At 34.6% G+C, this 25939-nt stretch overlaps 1 protein-coding gene across 1 annotated transcript; it reads right to left on the reverse strand.

The window, feature by feature from the left end:
• Window positions 1-20453: 20453 nt before the first annotated feature.
• Window positions 20454-24404, reverse strand: LOTGIDRAFT_135867 (hypothetical protein; the record flags this gene model as incomplete). The annotated part of the gene is made up of 6 exons (XM_009046409.1): window positions 20454-20577; window positions 20779-20909; window positions 22475-22678; window positions 23091-23274; window positions 23739-23815; window positions 24282-24404. Coding segments are annotated over 6 exons (843 nt in total), but the record flags the coding sequence as incomplete, so codon positions are not given.
• Window positions 24405-25939: the final 1535 nt, after the last annotated feature.

The raw sequence follows: 25939 nt of genomic DNA on the forward strand, positions 1-25939 counted from the left end.
ACAATAACTTATTTCTAGATAACAATAACTTATTTCTAGATAACAACAACTTATTTCTAGATAACAACTTATTTCTAGATAACAACAGCTTATTTCTATATAACAATAACTTATTTCTAGACAACAACATATTTCTAGACAACAACTTATTTCTATATAAAAATTACTTATTTCTAGATAGTAATTAACTTATTTCTAGATAACGTTCACTTATTTCTATATAACAATAACTTATTTCTAGACAACAACTTATTTCTAGACAACAACATATTTCTAGACAACAACTTATTTCTATATAAAAATTACTTATTTCTAGATAGTAATTAACTTATTTCTAGATAACGTTCACTTATTTCTATATAACAATAACTTATTTCTAGACAACAACTTATTTCTAGACAACAACAACTTATTTCTATATAACAATAACTTATTTCTAGACAACAACAACTTATTTCTATATAAAAATTACTTATTTCTAGATAGTAATTAACTTATTTCTAGATAACGATCACTTATTTCTAGATAGTAATTAACTTATTTCTAGAAAACAATAACTTATTTCTAGACAACAACAACTTATTTCTATATAACAATAACTTATTTCTAGACAACAACAACTTATTTCTATATAAAAATTACTTATTTCTAGATAGTAATTAACTTATTTCTAGATAACGATCACTTATTTCTAGATAGTAATTAACTTATTTCTAGAAAACAATAACTTATTTCTAGATAACAAAAACTTATTTCTAGATAACGATCACTTATTTCTATATAACAATAAATTATTTCTAGATAACCATAACTTATTTCTAGATATAAATAACCTATTTCTAGATAAAGTGGAATAGTGTATTTCTAGATAACTGACACAATTTTATGGTATTCTACTCCTTAGTTTTATTACACAAGAAGTAATAAATTTCTCAATATGATAAGTTATTTCTAAGATAAAATAACTTGTTAATAGAAAAAGTAAAATATTTCTAGATTTGTAAATTAAATTGTAGTTGAGTAGAATGAGTGATTTGTTGTAATGCGGATTATTTTGGTCAAAGTTGGGCAAAACCAAACTATGTCTGGTAATTCACAATGTTGTGTTTGGAGCTCTGTGCATCTTATAATAATTTAGTCCTTTCTCTATCTTCCCTGCATGCAAAAAATTTCTAAGAGTTCTGTAACAGCATTTAAGAAGGACAAACACACATGTCTGGCAAATGTGGCCAAATCAACAGCCCTGGTTCTGTTTTCTATCAATAGGCATGCTGGGCTTTTGATTAACAGGAGGAATTTTGCTCCAATTTGTGAATTACCAATGACTTTTTTAACCCATTTTGGCCAGTGATTCCTGATAAGTCTGTGACTAATAACTTTTGCCTTGATTGTTAATTAAATTATGCCTTGATGTAGATTGGCGCCAGTATTTAGAAAATGGTTGTAGCTTTAGTTAAAGAAAAAATATGTGATTAGCCTGCACCAAATTGTATTGATCTCTGTTGAAATTCTCATCTGTAAATTTTAAATCTTTGTGATTTCCATGTTTAAAATAGATCTTAAAGCTATCATGAAAATAACTCTTAAAGCTATCATGAAAGTAACTCTTAAAGCTATCATGAAAATAATTCTAAAAATAACTCTTAAAGCTATAATAACTCTTAAAATAGACCTTAAAGCTATCTGAAAAGTAACTCTAAAAAATCTCTTAAAGCTATCATGAAAATAGCTCTTAAAAAACTAAAAAAATAATTGAATCGCATCTAATTCGACCCAAAGGACATTCAATTACTGACATAACTTCTTGCTGTAAGCAAAAAAAAAATCTTTTGAAAAAAATGCAATCGATCCTGTCATTTTCAAAATTTGATTTTTTTATGCCAGTGCTAATGAAAATCCTTTATTATTCTTTGTTTGAAAACTGTAAATGAAATTGTTGAAATAATGTTAAGTTTATGTTTGGGATGTGGTTATTTATGTTTGAAACATTGCTATTATTATTATTATTATTACTTGTGTTTAAAACATTAATTGTATATTTATAATGTATGCTGTGTCTAGTCATTTTACATTTTTTGTACGAAGTAGGAGGCAATTTCTTTCTCATACTAGCTGTGTAGTACAAGTCCCACATTTTTCATTAAGAAAAATTTTATTGGAAAACAATAAACTTTAACAGTTTTTCTGGTGGAGCCATATAATTTCTGATTAAAATACAGTTTCAGATATTTAAATTTGTATATTTCATGTTTCTTTCTTAAAGGTACAGGTTTGCCATCCGTTTTAGTCTTTTAAACTAGCCAATTAAGAAATAGTGTTCACAGCTCATCATCGAAATTTTAGCCTTCATATCCATGTGTGTCCAGAATTATCTGCGTTTCAATATAAAATGACGACTCGTCATTTTAAGATGCACTGTAATACTTATATAGAAATAGTGAGTAAAATTCTTAGTTTGAAGTATTTGAAGTATACTATACGATTTTCTTACTTTGTAGTATTTCTGAAGGCCATTTACATCAAGACTCAAATCAACCTCGCAAAATGGCACAACTATCCCTTTAATAGTAAAACTAAATATTTAAAATGTTATAAAATACTCTTCGCTTATTTTGTGATAGTTTGAATTGCAGACTGAGCCTATATCTTCATAATTTGAGGGAAATGCCTCCTATAGCCTCACTGCTTATTATAGTGGGTATTCACTTTTATTATGTGTATCATATAATTACCTATTGGGTTGTGAATAAATTAAATGCCATTAGGTTCCAATTTTTTAAGTCTCAAAGTCCTTTCTAAGAATCAGAGGATGCATTGAATACATTTGTTTTTACAACTGAGAAAATGTCATATTTTTGCTAGTTCTGTTGACAAAACTTGTTATGCATTTTAGGTTTTCTTAATCGTCGTGGGTCAGATAAAAGAATCCCAGCCCCCCATTAAATTTTTTATCATTCAACTTAATGAAGGAATGAAATTTGGTACCCCTGGAAAATTTTAAGATCCCTGCTCGCTCGCCTACCTCACCTAATATACCCTTTTAAATGCGCGTGCAACATGTGTCAGAGTTCTGTATAAAAGCCATCTGACACCTGCTGAGAATGACAGCGATTGTGGCATGTCTAACCTCCCAACAACGTGTCATGACCAATGCTTTTAGCTGTATTATAATGACCATTGGCAGACGCCATATTCGTTACAATACCACCAACAGCAGTAATGGTCATCCTCGAGTTCCAACGCCTCATCTGCGTGACAAATTCAACAGTGCGGCACACAGCTCGTCAGACCATTTGCCAGTTCCAACAACCCATCGGTGCTGTCCATACAGGGGTCCACTGTTCACTCCCCATTAACGTCAACGACGTCTTGGAGTGGGCAACCCAATGATAACATTGGCGGCATCAGCAGAATAGAGAACTCACATATCCTCACAGGAGGTTGGCAGAGTGCGATGGTGGCAAAGATGATGCGAAGAAGAAATATGCAGTTACATCCCTTTAAACTAAGGTACCAAATAGTTATGATATGTCTAATTATAGACATGATTAAACAAGGAAATATTACTAAAATGAAAGTAGAATTACCAAGTTTTATTATAGCCTGTGTTATTTAGTGCGAAAAAGATAATAAGATTGCACAATGAACATCCTCGAACAGTCTCTGACAGCCTGCCCTTTTTGAAAGAAATTTATTTTGATCTGGCGATAGAATTGTTTTAACTAGAGGGAACTACAATTTAGGCTACACATCCAGGTAAGGGCACATATTGAGTAATATACCAAAAATATTAAAAAGTGGGACTCCTTGATGTGTGAATTTTCTTTGGAATCCCTTTAGTTTCGAGTTGATCATACTTCAGTGTACAGGGTACAAATAAAGGTGGGAGTCGAAGTGCTTCTTGGCCTTCTGAAACTGAGATAATTTATATAGTGAAAAAACGTTAGCAGTCAATGGCAGTGCCAGTGAGGGTACTGGGCATCATTTCCACCCCTAGAAAAGTGGCCTGTGCCCACAATTCCATCCCATTTCATTCCTAACAAATTTAGATAAAATATTTGTCAGAAAGCACCAAATCAATTCTATTTTTCAAACATTTTCTTGGAAAAAACCCTTTCCGCATTTTGAATCTCATCTTTGACATTATGTCTCCACTTTAAGTCAGTCTGCCCCCTGTTTGTACCGCCAGTCTCGAGATCCACTTGCAGTATGAGCAAGCATCAAATATCTTTAACGACCCGACCCGCACAAAGTACAGAACAACCACTCTTGCTTGTGCCATTCGTGATTAAGGAACTAGGAGGGAATAGCAGTTTTGCTATGAAATTTTTAAACGCGAAATGCCCAACGACAATCAAAAGATAAATCTCCGCTTTATTTACAATGTATTAGGTTTACAATATATGTAATAGGAAATTCGATCTGCTATTCAAGAGCTAGAAATACATTGTTGTATGGATATCAAGTAATTACCTTGTTCATGATCTCTGAATATATGAAATATTCAGTATACAAATAATTAAAGTATAACAAAGCGCCTTTGAATATTGCTCTGTATTTCATTACCTATTTCATATAGTATTGTATTTAGATTTCACAGATTTACCAATTGTGAAGTCAATTTTAATTTGATTTTAATCCTTGATATATGAATTCCATTTGGTAATAATTTTTCCAAAGCAGCTAGATTTTCAAAATTCGTTTACCATTAGCTTGACATTAGGTCACACTAGGTCGCAAGACCTTTCGTTAGAAGTCCGAACCAGGTTACGATAAAATGTTAGATAGCGAATTTATCTAGTCCGTTCTTAGATCATTTCCGAGATCACCTTCTCGAGGTAGGCAAGAACTCACGGCACGATTACTTGCTTGCATTTGACAAAATTCACCCCTTCCGCTTTGAAAAAAAAAATGTTGTAATGTAATAAGGGATTATAATGAGCATGTTATTTTATGAAACAGGTGTTACAGGAATCGGTCATGAGTCTGTTGGGTGTACGAGTATTACGAGGACCAGATTGGAATAATGGGGATATAGATGGTGGTGATGGACATATTGGTACTATAGTTAATATTGGAGGTCTCAATACTGCCGAGGTTCAATGGGACAATGGTCAGCAATGTGTTTGTAGGATTGGGGAAAATGGTCATCATGACTTAAGGATTTTTGATAGCGGACCAGTAGGTAAGTTCATTTTGATGTAAAATGATATGTATGTATACAGAAATCGTCATTGAAATGACAACCAACTGAGCTTTTTAAGTGATGTTTTATGACTTCAGCAAGGCATTTGACGGTATTTGTGCAAATTGCCTTTCAAAAATATGCATATTATTTTAAACGACAGTGAGCGTCAAGTCTGGCTTTGGTTCAGATACAGATTCATAATTTTATTTACAGGTGTTCGTCACATGGAGCATGTGTGCTCATCGTGCTCAGAAAGGGGTATATTTGGTATGAGATGGCAATGTAAACAGTGTAGTGATGTTAATTTGTGTCCAGTCTGTTACGTCACAGATAAACATAATATCAATCATCCTTTTCTTAGATTTGATACACCCCATTCACAAGGGTACGTATTAATACATCTCAGTCACAAGAGTGCTATTCCTTTTGAAGAATCAACGTAGCTTGTAATGTTTGGTGTTTAAGTTTATCAACTCAGCATCCCTCTAAGAGGGTCTAAAAGGCTACCATCGTAATATCGGTTCTTCAACTCGGCACCTTTTAAAAAAAGTCCACGTAGCTGTTATGGTTATAGTGATATATTTATTACAGAGTAGAAATACCCAAACGATCTGCTGGTGTTAGATGTCAGGCCATAGGAATATTTCCTGGTGCCACTGTAAAAAGGGGACGAGACTGGAAATGGGGCAACCAAGATGGTAAGTATAATTTATTAACCAGTTCACCAACCTTGCCTCCTCGTAAAAACACAGGGAATTTTTTTTGCAGAAAACGCCTACTTCGATTATATCTTTCGAATCATTTTATGATAGTAAAGGCTATCCATAACAGTTAAAGGTTTATAAATGGTTATAAATAATATTTTGCTGTCGATAACTGATCAGAGAACATTTTCTTCAAAACTTTCAATTGACGATATTTCATTCTAATAGGCAAGGGGGTGTTCATTTCCCTTTTCATTTGTCAGGTGGAGATGGTAAAACTGGAGAAGTGCTATCCATCAACAACAACGAAGGGTCATCTTCAGTCAGAAACGTGGTGAATGTTAAGTGGAGTTCCACTAAAACAAACACCTACAGATTAAGTGGTATTGATGGAAAGGTTGATTTGATGTTTGTGGAACAATCTCGAGGACCATTTTACTACCGAGACCATCTTCCAGTTTGTGGTAAGCACACATGTGTGACGCTCCACCGAAATAATTGGCACTCAATCTTTCAGTGGATACATGACATTGGCATTTGCTTTCACGGTGGACCCTTTGTGGCAGATGAAAGGGTTCACCATCCATTTGACCCATTATCGAACCTTATGAAGTCTCAAAAACGATAAATTTAATTGATAAATGTTTTTGCATGTTAAAATGACGACTCGTCTTTTCTTGAGACTCGGCCATAAAAGGACATAAAAAGATATAGAAATATCAAGTTTGAGGTATATGGTATTATGCTATTTTCGTACAGTTATAGTAGTTTTGAAGACACATAAAGATATATTCAAGGCCCAAACCTCATGGCAAAAACCATATTAAAGCTATGGGAATGTATATGTATATGTATATTTTCCAGTAAAAGAGAAGAAATTGAATATTAATCGAGGGGCATCAAGTGGTGGAGCGGTCCGAAGGACGGAGTCCGGACCTGACATCTTGAAAGAAGGTGATAAAGTTTGTATCACCGTTTCTGTTGAAGATCTAAAGAAACTTCAAGAACAGCATGGTGGATTTACCAAATCCATGCAAAGTGTAAGTTAAACTTAAGGCCATAAACCTTTACTGAATGCACTGAACTCCACTATGGTAAGTATGGTTTCAGAGTATGTTCAATCTACTGGAAGACCTGGGCGAGTGGCTTCGTCATATCGACATCGCTTTCCGAAAAAGGCACAATGTTCATATCTGATTTTATCCCCAACATGTAGATAGCCTATATTAAACTACGGAGAAATTTTGTTTAGTGCAGTGGAAAAGTTGGAGAAATAAAGGGGTTTGCTCAAGATGGAGATGCTTTGGTTGAATTTGGAGGATTGAAATTTCGATTGTTTCCGGGAGTTTTAGCAAAGGTATAGTGTTTTAATGTTTGAATTAATAATTTAGCTAATGTGTTTTAAACCCATTGATCCCTTTGTTATTAGTCGTACTTATTGAGAAAATCGATCTGTTGGATAGGTTTTCCTCTCAGAAAGAGGTTTATCACAGGAAACATCAGCAGTAGGTAATATATCCGGATTGGCAATAGAGTGTTTTATTTAGTTGTGGTGATTATTTTCGTTTTCATCATATAGGCCTAATGAAATTTAATCTTAAGGTTTGTCTTTCAGAAACTTCACATTACTTATAATGTTTACAATGTATTTTTGCTTTAGGTGTATGAATTTAAAAATGGAGATATTGTTCGAATTCTTGATGATGAAGAAAAAGTCATGAATCTTCAAGAAGATCATGGTGGATATATCAAAACGATGAAGCGCGTGCGTTTGTGTTTTTATTTTTTTTTTAAGTTTTATTACTTTGTTTACATTCTGCTTTTTTGGCTCAAATTTGTGAAAACTACAAACCAAAATCTATTAAAATTTATCCCATAACGTATCTGAAAGTCTGAACTAAAAAAATCTTGCCGTTATTTTTTAAACACACGGATAGTAATGCATTTTGAGATAACTCATTTCATTTGTATTCTGTGAATTAGTCACATATTCACATTATCACAATGTTAAGCTATTAGACCTTCGGCTAATAGCCGCCTTTCTTGTATCATGGAATGAAGCGATTTAATTGGATTGTACGCCAGCGAATAGAGCCAATCAGAACCTTCGTCAGAAAAAGGGTACAATAAAGGTACCTACCTACCAGTTAAGATGTAAGCTGAAGGTCGTAATAGCTTCATGTATTTTCTATGGGTTATTTCACTCATTCCAGACTTTATTTGGTTTCAGTATTTAGGGAAAGTAGGCCAGGTCATAAAGACTGATTCGGATGGTGATCTGATTGTTAAATTCAGTCGCATGCAATTCGTGTTCAATCCAGTGTGTTGCTTGCCCGCTCCTGGTGAGAAAGTCTATGAAGAAGACGATGATTCAGATTCAGATTCAGATTCAGAAACACTCAATCTTTCAGGTACATGTATATTAAAATTCACAAAGTTTAGCGAATGAAAGTCAGTTGCAACTAGTATTGGGTTCACTGTTTTACTTTCAGCTTCTAGAATTAATATGTACTATTTGACTCTGAGCTGTAACGAGTGATTGGGTCACTTCTAGAAACATCATGTACAATTTAATTCTGATTTAAAACTTGTATTTGGTTTACTGTTGAACTACCAGCTAAAAGAAACAGTATGTACCATCTAGCTCTGAGTTATCAATGGTAAATGGTCCACTGTAATACTGTTAGCTTCTAGAAACATCATGTACAATTTAATTCTGATTTACAACTTGTATTTGGTCTATTGTTGAACTACCAGCTACTAGAAACTGTATGTACCATCTAGCTCTGCGTTATCAATGGTAAATGGTCCACTGTAATACTGTTAGCTTCTAGAAACATCATGTACAATTTAATTCTGATTTACAACTTGTATTTGGTCTATTGTTGAACTACCAGCTACTAGAAACTGTATGTACCATCTAGCTCTGAGTTATCAGTGGTAAATGGTCCACTGTAATACTGTTAGCTTCTAGAAACATCATGTACAATTTAATTCTGATTTACAACTTGTATTTGGTAAACTGTAATACTGAAGCCAGCTTCTAGAAACGGTATCTAGCTCTTAGTTATATGGTCTACTGTTGTACTGTCTGATTCTATAATTATTATGTAGGCCTACACCTAGCTCAAATTTGCAACCGGTATTTGATCCACAGCTGTAACTAGTGATTGGGTCACTTCTACATCATGTACAATTTAATTCTGATTTACAACTTGTATTTGGTTTACTGTTGAACTACCAGCTTCTAGAAACAGTATGTACCATCTAGCTCTGCGTTATCAGTGGTAAATGGTCCACTGTAATACTGTTAGCTTCTAGAAACATCATGTACAATTTAATTCTGATTTACAACTTGTATTTGGTCCACTGTAATACTGAAGCCAGCTTCTAGAAACGGTATCTAGCTCTTAGTTATATGGTCTACTGTTGTACTGTCTGATTCTATAATTATTATGTAGGCCTACATCTAGCTCAAATTTGCAACCGGTATTTGATCCACAGCTGTAACTAGTGATTGGGTCACTTCAACATCATGTACAATTTAATTCTGATTTACAACTTGTATTTGGTTTACTGTTTAACTACCAGCTTCTAGAAACCTTATGTACCACCTAGCTCCGAGCTGTAACCGGTATTTGGTACTTGTAATACTTTTAGATAATAGGCAACAGGTAACATGCCAGAAAGTGGTCGCCCAATGCATTTTCTAAATTGAATGTCGAAGTGAATACTGTTTGTTTTAGATTTGAATAATGCTCTGATGATGATGATGGTGAGTGGGTTGGCCGAGCGCATGTCCGAAACGGTGTCTATTGCCACTCTGTTTGCTGCTATAGTTAAAGGGGATATCAGTATGGTTCGTAGAATGCTAAATGATAGTCCGGGATTGGTAAGTATAGGCTGTTTCCGTTGTTTACAACCAGGCTTTCAAAATAAATACATGTTAATTATTGAGAAAAAAATACAATTTCTATTTATGCCAGGCACTCTTTATTTGCAACTCCATGATCCGAGAGATGATGATCTCCATGGTTTTGTGCTTCAGGTGAACACATTACATAAAGGTATGAGTCCACTTTCTGTGGCCAGCCATCAAGGCCATCATGACATTGTATTAGAACTGTTAAAAAAGGGTGCTGATATTAACAAAGTTGATAAGGCCGGTAACACACCGCTTATAGCTTCTATCGCCGGGTGAGTAGAAAGTCATCAGCATCAGCATCGAAGTCGTCGTTCATCATCATCATCATCCATCTATTACCACCCACTATCACCTACAACTTTTAAGAGGCCCCGATCCAAGAAAAAAGATATTTTTAGAAAAAAAATTCTGTGGAGGGAGCCCCAGCCCACTTATGTCCATGGGGACCCCACTCATCTAGTTGCCACTGGGAGCAACTTGTATCGAAAACGATACGACACATTGTGTTAACAAACAAGCCTAATACACCTTACATTTTTCCTTCCTTGTGCAGCAAAGAGCCAGCAATTGGAGAGTTACTTATCGAAAGAGGTGCTGATGTTAGGATTATCATTAATCATGGCAGAACTGCTCTACATTGTGCAGCTTATTGTGGTTACAGTAGTTTGGTGGAAAAGATCATCAGAAAGGGCTGTGATGTCAATGCTCAGGTATGCCTTAATTATCAATTATTTAATGAATCACGACGTCGTTTGTCGTGACATCATCAAACATTATCACAATCGGCATAAACTAGGCGAACAACAGGCATTTAAATGAAAGAAGGTGACGAAACCATCCTCTCATCGTATCACGAATACCCGTATCATACTAAACTTCGTTTTGTGGGCGTGGAAATGAGATTGTAGCTATTTTAATCTGACCAATCAGATCGATAGAACAGAAATGAGGTCGTGTAAACAACACACAACATCGCTTTGCCGCCGTCTGTTTGAAGAGATAAGAACACATTCTTTCCAAGTTAATATTCCAAAGTAAGACTTGAATTTCTCTCGGCTTCGATTCTTTACCGAAAATCTTACTCAATTCTGTACCGTACATCGGCTGTTAATCAAAATAAAGAAATGTCAACTACTTTCGTTTTGTTTACGTTCGCAAACAAAGCGTCATAACGAGGGATTTGTTTTGATTGGCTGAAAGTTCCTTCCAAAACAATAGAGCCAATTTTGATTGGATAATATTTTTTCAACACGATGTCATCCTCTATGCTAAAGAGTTATTTTATAATTTCCATCCATTTGTATTCTGTAGGATTCTGATGGGGATACTGCACTTCATGATGCCATAGCAAAAGAAAGTAAATACTCGGTAGCTGTTCTATGTAAAGACACCAATCTTAACCCTGGAATTGTCAATAAAAGGGGTTTCAACACCTTACATTTCGCGGCTTTAAAAGGCGATCAATTGTAAGTATGGAGGTCACGTATTTTTATCTTTCATTTATAGATTGCTGTTGGTTGAAACCGTCAGCAAAGTTCTTGTGGGTTAAAATACTGTAAGGCATTTGGCTAGACCAATCGATAGTTAGACTGACATGCTCTTGGCTATTAGATGTCGTATGTTCAAATCTGTCTAAACTATGTAAATGCAGTGGTGGTGCCAGCCTCTGGTAACACAGAGTACCAGAGATGCAGACTGATTTAAAGGGGACAACGGTCGAGGTTGAGATTACAAACGCGGAAGCGAAATTGAAGAGCCGAAGGTCTATCTTTTTGTTTTAAATAGTCTTTTCTGTTTTTGTTTTTTCGATCAAAGTGCTGTGGATAAAATATTAGATCGGCATAAGTCGCTGGTGAACGTTAAGAAACCGGATGGATTTGCAGCGCTACACGTTGCAGCAGTAAACAACCATACAGACTGCGCTAAACGTCTGATTGAAAAGGTGTGTTCGGGATTGGTATATCTTTAAAAATCTTAGAGACGTTTTTTTCTTTTAAAACAGTCTCGGTAATATCTAAAGGGTCGTCTTTTCTTGAAATAGTGACAACCAGCCATAATATGACACTGGAACTCTCGTGTTCCTTGAGCAACAGAGTATGACATGTGATAAACGTCGCACACTGTTGCACGGACGTCGTATATACAATTTTTATAAAATTGCTCCACATCAATTTCATTGAATTGTGGTTTCTATTTAGATTTCTAAATTCTAGGGAAAAGCAGATATTAACATCAAAGATCTGGAAGGTCGAACGCCACTTATGTTTGCTGCTATTGAAGGTTATTTGGAATGTGTACAGCTTTTAGTTAAGAAAGGTTAGTATATTCATCTGAATCTTCACAATGGTCAAATTATTGCGAAGACTTTGTGAAGGTGATTTATTTGGAGAATTATAGAAGACATCGAATTAGCCTTAAGGTGTTAAAAATAGAAAGCACGCACATTAGAAGGACAAATGGTAGACACTCTTAACAACAGTAAGAGTTTAATCATCACTTGATACACATACGAATATAGATGGCCCCATTTCTTCTAAATCAATTGTTAAAACGAAACGACGTATGGTTCTTACATGGAATTAACACACACGAACGTAGTTCATAGCGTTTGAATTTCTACCTCGACTTATAAAGTCGAATTTTTAGATAGGCCATATTATTTTAACAAACCATTCAAATCACATTTAAAGCAAATTTCTCGGTCTTTAAAAATATGATTTGAAGGCATGGTTGAAATATTAAGCCTTTTTTAGTCATTATAAAGGGTGCAGTTTTTATCTGATCTCGATGAAACTTGGTATACATGTATATATTGATGAGATCTCAAGTTCAAAAATGGTGATAATTGGAGGTATGGTTTTGGAGTTATTGCCCATGAATTAATTCCATGCGTCTAATTTGACCTGTAGGCACAATAGAGGCTACATTATTTATCTGATCTCGATGAACCTTGATGCGTGTATATTATGGACAAGATCTCAGTCAAGTTAGAAATTGGAAATAATCGGATGAATGGTTGTGGAGTTATTGCCCTTGAATTAATTTAATGCGTCTTATTTGGCTTATAGGCCTGATAGAGACTACATTTTTTGTATCCGATCTTGATGAAACTTGGTACTAGACCTTAGTAAAGCTTGAAATTAGAACAATAATTGGTTTCACATATTAAACCACTACAGACTTTGTTATCATTTCTGACAGCTGATAGTGGGCGTACGTCACCTTGCCTGGCAAGCTATCTTCATAATTGTTTCTGTCATCTGCTACAGATGCTGATATCAATGCCGTTGACGGAAATAAATGTAGCGCTCTACACGTCTGTTGCATTAAAACAAACTTCCAAGCCTCACATCAAATGGTATGTTTTGAATTTTATGACTTGTAATTTGAAATTTAAAGAAAGATCTTGGTGAACCACTCGGAGATTATCTTATTTCTTCAGCTTCCCTGTATTCAGTTGAAAAACTGCAATGTTTTTATAGTTTTGTCAACGTAATTAATTGTACTGTTTTAATGTAACGTTACGTAGCATTTTTTTCTAGGGTAAAAGTTAAGGGCAACAATCAGACTTAACTGGGGTTGATTGCATAGGTCAAAAGTACCCTGAAGCAAGCTTGAATACGGCGAGGTTGAACTTTGAACTCCATCGCATATCGACAAATGCAGATGTATTTGCCATGTTTCGAACGACCACATAACGTTTCTCTTACTTGAAGCTACCGTATAATTTAATTCTACTTATGTTTCATTTTTGTTTGCTGAATTATGATTTAATTTAAAGTTAAACATGTCCTATACAAACCACCGTACGGGTGTCAATAGCATACATTAAGTTCGGAACACGTCAAATACGTCTACGTTACCTAGGGTTTTAGGATTTCGAACTATGGCTTACCAAAACGGACAATTTTTTTTAATTGAAAGTAGGATATGAAATACGAAATAACAACATTGAGTCATTATTTCGTCTGTTTCAGTTGGCTGCGTTGATGGGTTTATCACTAAGCTCTAGTATAGAGAACAGAATCAGAGTAGCGAGGTACCTGATAGAAAATGGCGCTAGGACAGATCTGGAGAATGTAAAAGGAGATACACCGTTACAGTGTTGCCAAGATGAAAACATGAAACGGAGTTTGTCTGAGTTTATCAGGCAAAGGTAAGACAATATGCAAAGTTACAGAATAACACTTCCTTGGATTTTAAAGGGACATTCGGTTTTTTGTCGAAAAAGGTGTTTGCTCAAATTTGTGAAAACTCTAGGCCTACACCAAAATCTAGAGAAATGTGCCTTTTAATGTATCTAAAGGTTTTAACTAAAAAAGAATTTTTAAAACGCATTTTGTTAAGTCCCTGGAAAGGAGTGGTTATTTATATGCCCGGTTTTGTGGTTCCCAAATATATTCTCTTAATGTCAATAGTATTACGATATAACTACCACTCCTTAAATACGCCATTGGCAACAAATGTTGGCCAATATATTGCTTGGATTTCGTTTTGCGGTTTAGATCGTAATACTTGGCTTATTGGCTTATGGGGTTTATGGTCTCCCAAAGTATGCAGAGATAAGAACCCAGTTGAAAAGTAAAGATACGTTACGCATTGAATAGTAAACCCACTAACATCTTAAGGAATATCATGAAAAATCTGTTTTTTTCTTTTCAGACAAGGAGGAGGGTCATCTGGTTCTTCCAACAGTGGAGCAAGACAAAGTCTCGATGAATTGTTAGGGTTACCATGTAGAAAATGTATGTCAAGTCCAGCGACTATCCTTCTTCAACCGTGTGGTCACAAGTGTGTTTGTCAAGACTGCGCCCTGCAAGCCAATAGATGTCCTGTTTGTCAACAGTTTATACTCCGAAGAGTGGCTACTAATGGTAAGTCTTCTTCCAGACGTCTATGGTTCCTGCAATTCCACTAGCACCAAGTGTTTGATGATGTCATTAATAGTGAAGGGTCTAATATGATGCAGCATATTTTGTGATAAGTGCTGTCATCAAACACTTAGTTTTAGTGGAATTACAAACCCTTTAAGACCATTGTCGCAATGACACTCGTAATACATTGTTTAACTCTATATTCTATATAGGCAGTTCTAGAGAAAAATCTGAATGCTGTATCCAGTAACAGGACTTCCTGATAACCGGACTACTGGTTTTGAAATTGGATCCAAATGGAACTTTGTTGATGGCAATACTAGATGAATAGCCCATGCTTCTGCTACCTTTGACCTATTCTGCTCTCTGTGGACCGTTTCTGTCAATCTGGTATTTGTTTCCTTAGCTGCTTGTTTCCTAAATCCCTGTACGACTTGTTTTTGCAAACTATTACTCTTTTCTCAGCCTGTGTTAGATTTTATTTTAAAACACGCCAGTAATAAACTTTCCTCATATTTGGGTAAAAATTCACTGATTACTTGTCAATGTGAAGGTTTTCGCATCAAAACTTTATCACTTTTTCAAATTAATGTTTTAATTTTATATAATTATTTATAGTAGAGGTTCTATCATTAATGTATTGTTTGCATACGTGATTCAAAAATTAACCTTTGTAGTGATTCTAAAAGTAACCTATGTAGTGATTATGAAACTAACCTATGTAATGATTATAAAAGTCACTTTTGCAGTGATTCTAAAAGTAACCTTTGTAGTGATTCCAAAAGTAACCTTTGTTTGTAGTGATTCCAAAAGTAACTTTGTAGTGATTCCAAAAGTAACCTTTGCAGTGATTCTATATGTAGTGATTCTAAAAGTAACCGTTGTATTGTCATGTATTTTTCATAATATTAATTATATTAATGGATATTCAATAAGGTTCATCCTAGGGTGATAACTAACACTCACACCAAGTTTCATCTAAAGCCATTAAGAATTGTGCCTTCTAGAGTGTTTACAAGCTAAAAATCGAATGTGTTTTCCAGAACAAGGGCAATAACTTATACTAAATATTTTTACACCATGTTTCGTCAAAATCTGTCAATAATTGAACCTTCTAGCGTTTTACAAGTTGAAATTGAACGCATTTTCAAGAACAAGGGCAATAACTCATACTTATTATGTTTATATTTTTTATTTTCAATAGGGTTCATCCTTGGGTGATAGCAAACACCAAGTTTCATTAAAATCCGTCAAGAAGTGATTAGGAGTATTTAACTCATTCTAAATTTATTTAAATTTTTCTGATTTTCAATAGGGTTTCATGTGGGCATATGAAAATGGCACAGCTGTCCCTTTAAATAAATTTTATGCTAATTAGAGATATTTATGGTGTTCACAGCTACTTACCCTACCTGATCTCCACAAGGTCAAGCTATTACGAACTTTGTCTTATATCTTGACTACAATAGCCACCTTTCTTGTATCAATAACTTTGTGAAGCTAACTTGACTCTTGCAGTTAATCTTCCTGAACTAAACTAGTGTCCAATAGAAACGATACCACCTGTTTGCAACGACATAAAAGAAAAACTAAACAATGCAGAAGTTTAGGATTGGTGTTATGCTTTTGAGAAATCCTTTCACAACATCTGTACAAAAATTTCATTTCAATAAAATCTGTACAACCAATATGACAAGCCTTTAAAGATGGGTGGGGTCGAAAAAAGAACATTTCGTTAGAGCACTGATCACAGAAACAACGGGAAATGTCACACCACACGTCACAAAGTCAAGTCAGTAGCGGGTATGTCCACCGTGAGCATCAATACATGCCAGAACACGCCTACGGACTGATGCCGTTGGGAGTGATGCGTTGCCATTCCTCGAGGAGACATCGTTCCAAGTCCTGGACGTTGACTGGAGGCACATGGCAACGTCGGATTTGCCGATCGAGGTGGTCCCATAAGTGCTCGATGGGATTCATGTCCGCGAACATGCGGGCCATGGCAAAACATGTACGTTGGCGTTGGCAAGGAAGTTCTGTGTCAATCTTGCTGTGTGTGGCCTTGCATTGTCATGTTGGAAAAGGAGTCCACGAGGCTGTTGCTGAATAAAGGGCACCACAACAGGCCGTAGGATGTCATCAATATAACGCTGTGCATTCAGGTTTCCACGAATTACGACAAACCACGTTTTGACGTCACCACATTGCCAACCCCAAGCCATTAACCCTCCACCTCCAAACGGCCAGACCTATTGGATACAGTTAGGCGCCAAACGTTCACCAAATCGTCGGATCAGAGAGCATAACACGTGCCCAGACCCGCCGTTGCCAACGTCGAACTCGCCTGGCCCAGATCAGTCTGTTGTTCCGGTGTCGAGGCGTCAGGAGCGGTCCGCGGTAGGGATGACGTGGCTGGATACCATACTGCCGTAGTCTCCTGTAGACGGTCTGTCGACAGATCCTGTGTCCCAGTGCTGTAGCCGCCGTGGACGTCGCTGTTACGGTGCGGTTCCTCAGGTGTAATACCCGGATATAACGATCTTCAAGGGACGTGGTTACTCATGGTCTTCCACTCCTGGGCCTGTCTGACGTCTGACCTGTCTGACGTAACCGCTGCATAACCTGGTGATAGTGATGCGTGCGCAGCCCAACCTTCTGGCGACGTCGACGTGTGTCGCTCCTTGTTGGACCATTCCAACGGCTCTCTCTCTCTCGATGGCTGTCAAACGTGGCATATCTTGTGTTCTTTTTGTTGCTGTGATATCAACTTGTCTGATCAGCTGTTTTATACAGTTTTTATGCACGTGCAGAACATGCTAGAGAGGGAAATGTCACTTTCACGAAATTTACGTTTTTTCCCGGAAGTGATCACGTGTTCCCGGTATTTTTATCGACTATGCTGTGTTTGGGATGTGCAATACGAATTGGCATGTTTTCATATTAGACAATTCACTTAGTACAAAACAATTTTGAAAATAAGTTGGTATCGTTTCTTTTGGACACTAGTTTATTAAAGATGAGTTTTGTTATTGAAACAACAGAATATAACAATAAACATTTATTGAAAATCACATCAAATATTATACATAAATATATTAGGTCCTGTTTATGGTGATATGTATGGTAATTGTAAAACAAACATATAACTAGCCCAAGGTCTCAGGATGGGGTAAAATATTACAGGAGGGCACAACTAGTAGACAGGACATCATGACCTGATCACAAAGCCTTTATCAGTATATTATAGTGTGATTAAAACATGGTTGATGTCACCAGTCAAAATTTAACAGGGGTCAGATCCTCCCCTGAGCCTTATTTACAAATTGGCTATAATATTGCACACCAATGATCATTGCAAAAAAAAATTCACCAATCCATTTTTTTTTTTAATTATTGTCTGAGCAAACTAAAAGGTTTTTTGAATTTTTGTTATTATTTTTATGAACATTCAAATATCAGCCCCATACAGTATTGTTAGTATTAGAATGTCTTTGCTTTGATAAAGATAGTGGACCACAGCCATATACGCCCACCGCGGCATGCGGGTGGTAGATATTAAAGATTTTGGTGCAAGGGCAATAACTCTGCTTCTTAGAGCTCAAATAGCTCAAATTCGAACTTGATCTTCGTTTTGTGAATATGTCTAGATGTACCGAATTTCATTTGATTCCATCAAAAACTGAATTGATGATGATAGAAGCACTTACTGTATAGATTTTAAAGGACGATAACTCCTTAAAACTGACGTAAGAGGCCAAAATCTTGAAAAAGCCTTAAATTTAATCAGAAGTAAACTAAACTTTCTTAAACCTTTCAATTTAGGTCCAATAACATCCATTTTCAGTTTCATTAAAATTGGTTGAAAACTAAAAGATTTTGGGCAAAGGGCAATAACTCTGCTTCTAACTAAAATAGCTCAAATTCTTCGTTTTATGAATATGTATACACATACCGAATTTCATTTGATCTATCAAAAACTCTAGTTTTTAGAGCGTTGTCAAGCAAATATTGACAGCCGGACTGACGGACAGGGGTGCCGACAATATACGTCCACATAGAGAGATGTGGCCGTATAAAAATATAAATATCTGTACACATTTTTTGGGGTTGAAATTTCTACAAGGGAAATGTGTTTCTTTAAACTTTAAACTTATATATAAGATTATATTTTTATCAGTACAAAGACATTCTAAGACTAACAATATTAGTTAAAGGCTGCTACTATAGTATATATATAATGGATAAAATCAAAATTTTATTTACTTTGCTCAGACAATGACTGGTAAATAATGATAATCTAGGAAAGTATGATGAACCAGAAAATTAAATAGATTCAAGATTAAGTCATAAAATGCATACGGTAGTTAAAATAGGAAATCATTAACATGTAAAAAGAAAAGTTTTTCAAATAACAATCATATTCACAAACATAAATTACAGTTACATATAACATGAAATGCAAATCCTCTTTCATTGAATTGATATTGTGCAGAATAGTAGGATGGAAAACTCCAAGTCCAGATATGGTCATGTTCGTGTAATATTCAACTAAATATTAAAGGAACATGATGGCCATCCATTTGACCAATCTCACCTTAGCCTCAGAAACAAGAATTTCTTTTTAACTTAGTCAATCAGTAATAGTGTTTACAGCTCACAGTCGAAATTTGAGCCATCAAAACCACATGTGTACTGAATTATCCACGGTTTGAAAGTTAGTCTTTTCTTGAGACTTTGCCATAATACATATATAGAAATAGAAAGTAAAATTTCTAGTTTGAGGTATTATTGAAGGAATTATGCAGTTTTCGTGCAGTTCTGGTAGTTTTGAAGACAAATTACTTATGTTCAACACTCAAATCAACACTCAAAGATAGTGGACCACAGCCATATACGCCCACCACGGGATGCGGATGGTAAATATTCAAGATTTTGCAGCAAGGACAATAACTAGCTTCTAACAGTCGAAAATAGATCAAGTTCGAACTTGATCTTTGTTTTATGAATATGTATACACATACCAAATTTCATTTGATTTCATCAAAAAATCTAGATTTTAGAGCGTTTACAAGCAAATGTTGACAGACGGACCGACGGACAATATACACATGGAGAGATGTGGGCGTATAAAAATGCCAACTATGGCCTTTAGTTTACCTCAGTAGTTTTAACAGGTTTACCTAATAAATTTAAAATATCTAACTTGATGCTGTAAAGAGCATTTTCTTCGGAGAGCTTTATCACAATACTGTAAATTACCAGGAATGCAATTATAGCAATGATTCCAATTTCAAAGACGGTGGCAAATGGCATAAACATAAGCCCTAAATATTCATCATGTAAAGATACCATATATAATATCGCAATTAAAATCATAATTAACACTCCAAAATATTTTCTGTCGTATCGAACATCTTCCATGCCTTTTTCTAATTTTTCTAAACTGTCTTGAAGATGTTGATTTCTTCCCACACTGGTTATTGTTTCATCTAAACCTAAACAAAACAAGATGTTAATATGGTCAATCTAGAGAATATATTATAATGGTCATAATTCTTACATGATTTTAATCATACAAGATATTTTTATAAATATGATCGATAAAGGAAATCGCATGTCCAACTGTTTGAATGACTGACACAGAATAAGTGTCCTTGTCCCTCATTGAAAAATGGCATAGTGCAAATTGATATTATCATTGTCCCAGATACACAAAAATTGATACTGTTTTGTGCCACTGAACACCAGTTATACAATGTTCAATTACCTCCGGAATCAGATTTTTGTATTTTAAAAGTTGCTGTAACTGCTTCATGATCTGAGATTCTGTAATGTTTATCTGGTACTTGATGTGACAGAACATCACATTCCTCTACACTCACACTACACCCTATAATAACATAACATAAGTACATTTTAAAGATGGGTTCCCTTATTTATGTAGGTGTTCTAATGACTTGGAAAAATACTACTATGTCTCACATGTTAATAAATACAGAAATAGTATATCCATATATCTCGTGCTTCTTTACCTATGCCTATTTCTATATGTCTAATAAACAGTATATTACTAAAATTATAGACTAACCTTTATTATTGCGGTATAATAGATAATCTATTCTCTGGCCTGCAGGAAAATCTGGAGCATCCAATGCTGTAAATATATTATCTTTTCTATCACATGTATTACCTTCACAAATAGTTTTACTTGCTTTCTACAATAGAAACAACAAAAGTGACATAAATATACCAAATAGAACCTTAGTATTCATAAAGACTCTCCAAAAGTCACAAAATGATATCAGGTGTTTCAAGTGAGAATAACATTTGCAGAAAATATATATGCATGAGATTGTCAATAATGGAAAAATATATAAACAGTCATCACTTACACCATTATAATTTAATTGCAGACAAACAAGATTTTTATTTTTAATAGTGATACTGATACCTGAAAATTTGCTATGTCGAGGAAATACTCTGATTCTTACTTTGTCAATCCAGGAATCAGCCAGTCCAGCAATTGATACAAATACAATTTTATATTTAATTGCAGACAAACCAGATTTTTATTCTTAGGCCTAATTAGTGAGATGGATAGCAAGAGGAAGACTAGTAAAGGGAACACTCTGATTCTTACTTTATCATTCCAAATATCAGCCAGTTCAGCAATAGATATAAATAATTTTATTATTTAATTGCAGACAAACCAGATTTTTATTCTTAGGCCTAATTAGTGAGATGGATAGCAAGAGGAAGACTAGTAAAGGGAATACTCTGATTCTTAATTTATCATTCCAAATATCAGCCAGTTCAGCAATAGATATAAATAATTTTATTATTTAATTGCAGACAAACCAGATTTTTATTTTTAGTAGTAATACAGATAGGAAGAAGAAGGCTATGGTTCTTACTTTGTCAATCCAGCAATAGATATAAATAATTTTATTATTTAATTGCAGACAAACCAGATTTTTATCTTTAATAGTAATACAGATAGGAAGAAGAAGGCTATGGTTCTTACTTTGTCAATCCAGGAATCAGCCAGTCCAGCAATAGATATAAATGATTTTATTATGTAATTGCAGACAAACCAGATTTTTATTTTTAATAGTAATACAGATAGGAAGAAGAAGGCTATGGTTCTTACTTTGTCAATCCAGGAATCAGCCAGTCCAGCAATAGATATAAATAATTTTATTATTTAATTGCAGACAAACCAGATTTTTATTTTTAATAGTAATACAGATAGGAAGAAAAAGGCTATGGTTCTTACTTTGTCAATCCAGGAATCAGCCAGTCCAGCAATAGATATAAATAATTTTATTATTTAATTGCAGACAAACCAGATTTTTATTTTTAATAGTAATACAGATAGGAAGAAAAAGGCTATGGTTCTTACTTTGTCAATCCAGGAATCAGCCAGTCCAGCAATAGATATAAATAATTTTATTATTTAATTGCAGACAAACCAGATTTTTATTTTTAATAGTAATACAGATAGGAAGAAAAAGGCTATGGTTCTTACTTTGTCAATCCAGGAATCAGCCAGTCCAGCAATAGATATAAATAATTTTATTATTTAATTGCAGACAAACCAGATTTTTATTTTTAATAGTAATACAGATAGGAAGAAAAAGGCTATGGTTCTTACTTTGTCAATCCAGGAATCAGCCAGTCCAGCAATAGATATAAATAATTTTATTATTTAATTGCAGACAAACCAGATTTTTATTTTTAATAGTAATACAGATAGGAAGAAAAAGGCTATGGTTCTTACTTTGTCAATCCAGGAATCAGCCAGTCCAGCAATAGATATAAATAATTTGTATCCAATATCTTCTGTACGTATATTCAGATCACCACCAAGTATCATAAAATCACAATTTTGTGACGTGTGTTTAATAAATTGGCTGCCCTCAAATGACTGAGCTATTCTGTGAGCTAAGTAGATATCATGAGTTCTACTGTATTCAGCATGTAACTGAAATGAAACAATATACTTAATATACAGAGTTCGAAGTCCAATTTGCATTTTGAGAAATAATGCTGAAATAAAGCTCTATCAGTTGGCAGTGTCTAATTCTTCTCAGAATACACTTTTTGTTTTGGAGAAGGGAAAATTTGATTGGCTGGTTTTGTCATCAAACAGAGGGCTGTCTTAAGACTCTAACTGAAGTAGCTTTATTTTGATCTCAATGGGGTGTAAATACACTGTCGCTGATCGCGTAATGAAGGTGGTCGCTTCTCAGTCAATTATACTGAAAAGTTGTTTATTGTGGTTGCATATTGAAGGTGGTTGCTTAGTATATAGGTAGTCGCATGAGCAGGGCTTACTTTATGTAGTTAAGGCCTTGTTACCTACGCACTACTAGTAGTAAACCAAAACTACTTACATGTGTAATATAAAGATTAACTTTGAAGCCATCAACTAATATCTGACACATGCCCATACCTTTACCACCAAACCAATCACCATGTTGAAGTTTATGAGGAAAACCATTAATTTGAAAGCGATGAAATAAAGTTTCAATAATTTGAAATTTGGAAAAGATACAAACTCCACTACCAATAAACCCACTGAAATATAAAAACACTAGGCATTAGTAAAATCATCGTGTCCAAACCACACCCCTATTCGTCATACTTCCTCAAGGCCGTGGTATTACAAGTGAGAAAAATTGGCCCTACTGTATCGGTAGCAAATTTCAGCCAATCAAAAAAAAAAAATCATAAAGACACTTTGTTTGTGAACGTAAACAAAACACAAGCAGCGTGACATTACATATTTTGAAGAATATGTACGGTATAGAATTGAGTAGGATTTTTGTTAAAGAATTAAAGCCTAAAGAAACAGGCAGCAATGTTATCTTTTTATTACATGACCTCATTTCTGATATATCGATTGGTCAGATCTTCATCATAAACAGCAACAAAATGAGTTTAATAAACTTTGAAAGATCAGTCCATGCAAAAGCAAAAAACTAGATTAGCAAGCAAGCATCTAAATGACTGGGCCAGGTTTATTCCTTAACTAAGCTTACCTGTGAAAATAATGTGAATATGGTAAAATATGGCCCAATCTATCACAGATTTTCTTAAAATCTGAATTACTCCATACCTGTAAAGATACAATAGTCAAGTTAGAAATTATACAAACTTTAGTTTATTTTTAATATAGCCACTTCAGTTAGGTTCTAACAACAGCCATCTCAATCATTTGTCAAACAAGCCTTTTGATCTAACCTAATAAACACTGTGTCACTAAAAGCCAGTGCTGGAGAGGGTAGAAATTTGATTGGTTAAAGCAGCCATCAACGGTTAAATTGACGAACGTTCAAGAGGGCTGTCTTTAGACCCTAACTGAGTAATAAAGAAACCCTCTATATCCGAAAATTTAATTGGACTGCATTAACACGTAAAGAGTGAAATTTGACAAAATATAAAGTACATATTCACTAAAACTTTTATGTGTTCTATAGCAGAAAGAATTATTTTGCAAACCAAACAGTCACTTATGAAAATTAATCCAGTCAAATTCCTAACATAAAGCATGATTGTTATTCAAAGAGGCTATGTAAGCTTACCTCCTCTAAAAATATTACGTCATAATCACTTTTACTAAATAGATCACAAATTGCTTCCATACGTTCACTACGGAATTTACTAACAAATGGTACTTCTATACCCCTACAATATAAAATGCAAATTTATAGCATTAAAATCAATCACACTGTCCACCCAAGAAACTCAGCACGAAAAAGGTTCTAAAGCTGGCGCATATTTAACAATTTGGATATGTTTTTCTTAAACTATATCACTTCTATTTTGAAGTTGATACTGTTTATTTCAAATGTAAAATTATTAAAACTTGAACTTAAAGACAAAATAAGTAAGCTGAGAGCTTTGTTAGCTTACTCAACAATTTTTCAAGTGATATTTTACTTTACTTGAGACTTTAGATCTATTATGTAGTAGCAATTTTTTGTCGCCAACTAGAGTCTTGTCAAGAGTTTCACCATATGGCTGCAGGCACACAAGGAGACAAAAAAAACTCCATATCGTTGTTTTCACTTTTGTCGATAATCATGCAATTGAAAGGTAAACGAATCTGATTGGAAGATGGTTTTTTGTCGTTCAGACAATGAAATAATTGGCGACAAATACCAAATTTGTTTGATATTATCTTGTCGGTAAAGCAAAAATCTTGTCATGGACGAGCCGGCATACCTGATATTTTACCAAGACTGTTTATGTGCCTGCACTCTTGGTTTATTTATAGATTGATGAAAGCTCCTACTAGTAATTCTACATGAGTTTTCCGTACAAAATCAAAATATGGGTCATTTTCTGACCTCTGCAATTTCTAGGTCATTCATGACAATCAAATAATAAAATGTAAAATCACTGATCTGAACCTTATATTTCTATGAATCTAAGACACCCTGAAGAAGAAAACGAATGGCTGAAAATTTTATTTTAAATAGCTAGCCTGTGGCTGTGATAAACTATAGTTGTAAAACTTGACAAAAAAACTTACCAACAATTCAATGTAACCACTTTCAAAATAACCATTATTTATCAACTGCCGTGTCTACTGTCCAACAGGTATGTCAATAAACAAAATATATCAAGCCGAAATAGACAAAATTATAATTTTTTTTATTTTGTAAACAAATATTTTCAATACTAGTTACTTCCCTTCGATAATGTTCTTGGTTTTCCAGTATTTTACACAACCCACAGGCGTACGAAGTAAAATTAATAGTTATATTGCCCGCTCAATCAATCATCGAAGGGGAAAAGAGGGGGGAGGCCTCCCATGGAGCGTATTAGAGGCGTATTTGCAGCATTTTATACTCCATTATACTTTCGATATCTTGGTACGATGTTTTAATGCAAAAAACGATTTGGGACAGGTTGAAAACCAGCGATGTGTAGGACCTTTCCTATATACAAAACTATATCAACCATTCTGTCTTTAGGCATATGTAATTCACCGGAGTATTCCTCGATTTAAAAAGTATTGTTTCGTATCTAACTTAATATATGTTATTCCTGATTCAGATATCAGATTAAATCTAGTGCGAGGCCTGCACTAACCTACGTGTCTAGTGATGGGAGAAGAATGTAAAAACAAAAGTGTCAGTGGAAATAATATTTTATTTGATAATATCGACAATTCAGAAAATACTGCTGTATCTACATTAGGCCTACTATATACAACATAGTTCGTCGGTGTTTG

The sequence above is a fragment of the Lottia gigantea genome, assembly GCF_000327385.1.
Source record: "Lottia gigantea unplaced genomic scaffold LOTGIsca_101, whole genome shotgun sequence".
In the NCBI taxonomy this organism is placed as follows: Eukaryota; Metazoa; Mollusca; class Gastropoda; family Lottiidae; genus Lottia; species Lottia gigantea.